The 4,375-nt window shown below is 40.9% G+C and overlaps 1 protein-coding gene across 1 annotated transcript in view; it reads left to right on the top strand.

The window, feature by feature from the left end:
* Nucleotides 1–4,045, top strand: part of adamtsl5 (ADAMTS like 5) — a 28,327-nt gene extending 24,282 nt beyond the window's left edge. Inside the window, exons 9-13 of the mRNA XM_084058561.1 lie at nt 696–859; nt 1,109–1,319; nt 2,175–2,327; nt 2,803–2,874; nt 3,123–4,045. Of these exons, the coding sequence (XP_083914687.1) occupies nt 696–859; nt 1,109–1,319; nt 2,175–2,327; nt 2,803–2,874; nt 3,123–3,463 (941 nt within the window). The 3' untranslated portion in view covers nt 3,464–4,045. The remainder of the gene's footprint in view (nt 1–695; nt 860–1,108; nt 1,320–2,174; nt 2,328–2,802; nt 2,875–3,122) is intronic.
* Nucleotides 4,046–4,375: the final 330 nt, after the last annotated feature.

The following is a 4,375-nucleotide window of genomic DNA, read 5'->3' as shown; positions in this document are numbered from 1 at the left end:
GGTCGTGTGGGCCATTTGGAAAGGAGAATATATGCATATTATATTCACATAAAAAAAATAATTTCAATTCAAATTAATTTCATTCAAGATTATGTTATTGTGTCAGTTAAACCACTTTCAGCCTGGCATCCCTATTATCCCTGTTATATATGTCATTATTGTCAAAAATGTTCAATTGTTTGAATTTTTTAGTAGCAAAGATAGCAGCTCTACAAGCTCATAACGTATCACAATGCGATGCGTTCTGAGCCTGTAGTTACACTATTTTCAGCTACTTTCTTCTTTATTTTTTTTATTTTTTTTCATTTTGCAATAGGGGGAGGGGGCGCAGCCAGAGAATATGGCTATTTGGGGTCCTTGGCATGGAAACGTTAACTCACTGACATTAAGTTTGACATTGCAAATTGAGTTGGAGAGCAAGAGCAGAGCATTCTTTAATACCAAAAGGTGGGTTTATTATGTCAGATGTTTCATGTACAAAGGAAATAAAAAGGCTTGGGGCCCATTTTCAAGACCTCGCCTAGGGCCTCACTGACCCGCTCTTATAAAACTTATACCCACACACCGGCTCTGCCCACACGTTGGCATTTTATCACACCAAATATATGACTGTGTTAGTACCGAATAATAGAACCCCTGATTCTTTCTCTCCTTTATCCTCACCTTCATTCCACCCAACAACTCCCCTTTCTCAGCACTCCAGAATGGTCTTTCCCAGTATGTGATCAATGGCTACTGGAAGATCAGCGTTCCTGGCGAGTACAATGTAGCAGGAACAAAGCTGTTGTACCGGCGATCTGCCGACACCTGGGAGAGCTTTGAGGTCTCCGGACCCACCCAGGAGGATCTGCACATCATGGTCAGAAACACAGATTTACACCAGAGCATTATCTACATCTAATCCCTGTAAAAGCTGCTCTCAGTCAGCTAATGCCACCATTTTGGGCTAATAGATTGATAGAAGATCTTCATCACTGTTTGAGTTTTTCCTGATTGGAAAGATCAGTCATATTTTCAAAATGATTTAACCCTTGAAATAATATAATTATACGTACTTTTAATTGTTAGTAACACTTGAGTATTAACATCATGAAAATGTTCTGTACAGGTGCTAGCAACAGACAGAAACCCAGGGATAGAATATGAGTACTGGTTGCCACCAGATCGTTATGCCCTCTACCATGGTAGGAAGAGTCCCCTGCGCCAGCCTCACCACACTGCCACCTACCTCCCGTGGGCTCCACCCACCACCACTACCACTTCAACCACCACAACCACCACCACACGGCCTCCCCCCGTCACCACACGACCAAACTGGGGTGAGATCTGTTCCTGAGTTCATTTGCTCATCCTCCTGTTTTATCTGTCTGACGAAGAAAGTACACCATAAGAGATGGAGGCATAACTGCCCTTTAAAAAGGACATTATGGCAATAAAGCAAAGATTAACGATTTAACGATTGGATTTTATTGGCTGTACAGGCACAGACTTTGACTGCCTAATCTAAGGCAATAAATGTATTCCAGTAAATTTAACATACTGTACATCTGTTTTTTATGTGCTCTAACTAAAGTCTAAAAGCCTGCTAGAAATCTTATACCCTAATGGACCAGTGTTTTGAAACAACCAACATTTCCAACCTGAGGGTGGCACTAGAGGAAAGGCATTATGGGGTCACAAAAATCATTAGTGATCACTGATCATTCTCTCGGGAGCATGAAGGTGCACAGCAAATTCCACAATAAAGCCTGTAGTTTTCAAGAGATCTTGCATGAGGCTAAAGTGTTGGACTGACCTAAAGTCAATCTTTGTATGCTTATTGCAAAATACATAGTCTGTATTAGTGTAAAGGTCATGGATGGGGCATATGTGTATACACCTTGGCTGACCTATAATTTGATTTGTACCTGTCTGGCGCCGACAGCTGCGGAATGCAGTTGTCAAAGCTGTTTATCTCTAATGATAAGACTAGAACACACAGAAAGTCATAGTACTTCTGTTCTTTTTCATATAATACAAATCCAATGTTTAAACTTGTGTGTGCACGTGGTGTATGCATGTCTGTGTTTGTGTAGCTGTCTGTCTGTATGTATGTTTGTTCAGTGAAAATTCCAATGTGCCGTCATCATGAAGAATAGTGACGATAATGGTAATGATGTCTTATTCCTTGCTAGTTCCTGGTGTCTGGCCTGTGTGGCCTCCTCATCAACCTTCTCATCACAACCCCCACCAACATCCCTATCGACACCGCCCCCACCAGCCAGTCCTTCCCCGCTTGGAGAGGGAGGACAGCCACAGAAACCGGCTGCCCCAGCATTCACCTGGAAGTATGTTCCGTGACAACCTAGTAATAAACTGCCACACATTTTCTGTATTGTAAGCTGAAACCGTCGCCTTGGGCGTGGCGTTCCTGATGTGGGTGTGTCACAATATTCCGCTGACAATGTGCAAGTTTGACTTATGACAATCCTATCAAAACCAGCAAGCAAATATTTACGTTATTTACGGGAATTATGTAATCTTGTTAGGGTGCACAGAGTAATAATACAATAGAGAAATGAAATGAAATAAAAGCCATCTGTTCTTGTGGTGGGTCATCCATTTTTAGTCCGTTAGCGGCAGGAGTTACCGGTACCGCTGTTGTGTGTCAAACTTCCAAATTGCCTTAAGGCCAACATCTCTCAGATGTCAGTGATATTACACTATTACTCTTATTAAGGTCTCTACATAGCACAATCAATGTTCAATCAACCAATCAGTCAATCACTCAGTGGGCTTACTGTTGTACTGTTACTCTTGCAGGTCATTGTGGGAAATGTCGGCGGGTTCGAGGTCGAGGAGAGCGTCAGCGACAGTATTGCATGAAGGACTTCGGTGAGTCTGAACATGTGTATCATCATACAGAGTCTGTATAATGAGGAGTTTTTTCCATGCCCAATTTAAGCCAAATTCATACTTAGGTTTTAATTGACAGCTTTAAGGACAGGAGGTGCTGTTGTGAAGCCCTTTGAGCTTTTTGAGACTATAACAGTGATTAAGGGCTGTACAAATAAACAAGAGTTGAGTTGAGTTATGTTGAGTGGAGTCAATATTTTAACTGAATGTCTCTTTTGTAATTTTAGTGTTCCGGGCCAAAGTGGTAGGGAAGTGGTACAGAGGTGAGGAGACCCGCTATGACGTCCAGATCATCTATACATATCGTAACCGCTTCCGTCTGGAGCACAGGGAGTTCCTGTGGGTGCCCAACGTGTGTGACTGCCCCCACGTGGAACAGGGGCACCAATATGTGTTCATGGTGCGCCGTCATATTAACCATGAGCACACCCTAAACCGCATACTGCTGGAAGAAGACAGCTACGTTGTACCGTACAAACCCAGAGAGGACGCCCTGCTACAACCTCTGCAAGCACTCTGTAGTAATAGGGGACCCAAAAAGCCAGCAGAACTGAGGAGATACCGATGAAGGTCGACGGTACAGAAAATCAAATCAAACCTGTTGCTTCGCTCTCTTCTTAACCTTCATTTGGACCATCAAAGGACTCATTCTCACTGAGACGAGAGTTGACTAAATGACTTAAGAATTACAAAGTGGCATCGCTGGAGAAATGAAATATGTTGGCTGGGTTGAAAAGATGCCGTTCATGAGAACTTAACTGATTCAGAACTCGCTGCTTTATCAAACAAGACAAAAAAAGACTTTGAATTTATTTAAAAGCTAACCAGCCAGGTATAGCACTTTAATATAAGTGGACATTATGCCCACCTTTACACCGATACCAAAGATAAATTGTGTTGTTTTTTGTTTGTTTTTTTATTAATTTGATTTGTGTGCCTTATTAACTTTACTCACTCTTTGTTTTCATATGCAAGATATAGCAAAAACATATCATTTCATAATGTATTTAAATATAAAATATATGCTTAAATCATAACATATTACTTGTGTTTCACATGTTAAATGTATTTCCATTACCTACAGTATATTGCATATCTATGTTTTTCACTTGTGGTATTAATTTTTATAATAAATCAGGTCTACTTCTTATGAGAAACTGATACAAAATGATGTACAGTATTTAACAAATGTTTGGCACAGTTGCTTCAGATATTTTTCATATACATATGTTTAAACAATGTTGTAGTCTGCTACATAATTATCTATTGTGCCAAATTTTGTAAAAGAAAACTACTAACTACAAACAGTTAAACTAGAAAAGTATGCTCCTCGGAGCACAGGTCTCTGCCAGGCCGGGTTGCCTACCCAGGGCCCTCAAATTTTAGAGGGCAGTCATAGCCACTTGGTATGGGATTTGAAAAATCAAACTTGTACATCTTCATCACATGACCCCAGACATATATCGATTTGTGTGAGTGA

This window comes from Gymnoscopelus microlampas (assembly GCF_963454915.1).
Source record: "Gymnoscopelus microlampas genome assembly, chromosome: 1".
Taxonomy (NCBI): Eukaryota; Metazoa; Chordata; class Actinopteri; order Myctophiformes; family Myctophidae; genus Gymnoscopelus; species Gymnoscopelus microlampas.
Note: the sequence above shows the minus strand (reverse complement) of the source record. Positions and strands in the feature narration are given on the sequence as shown.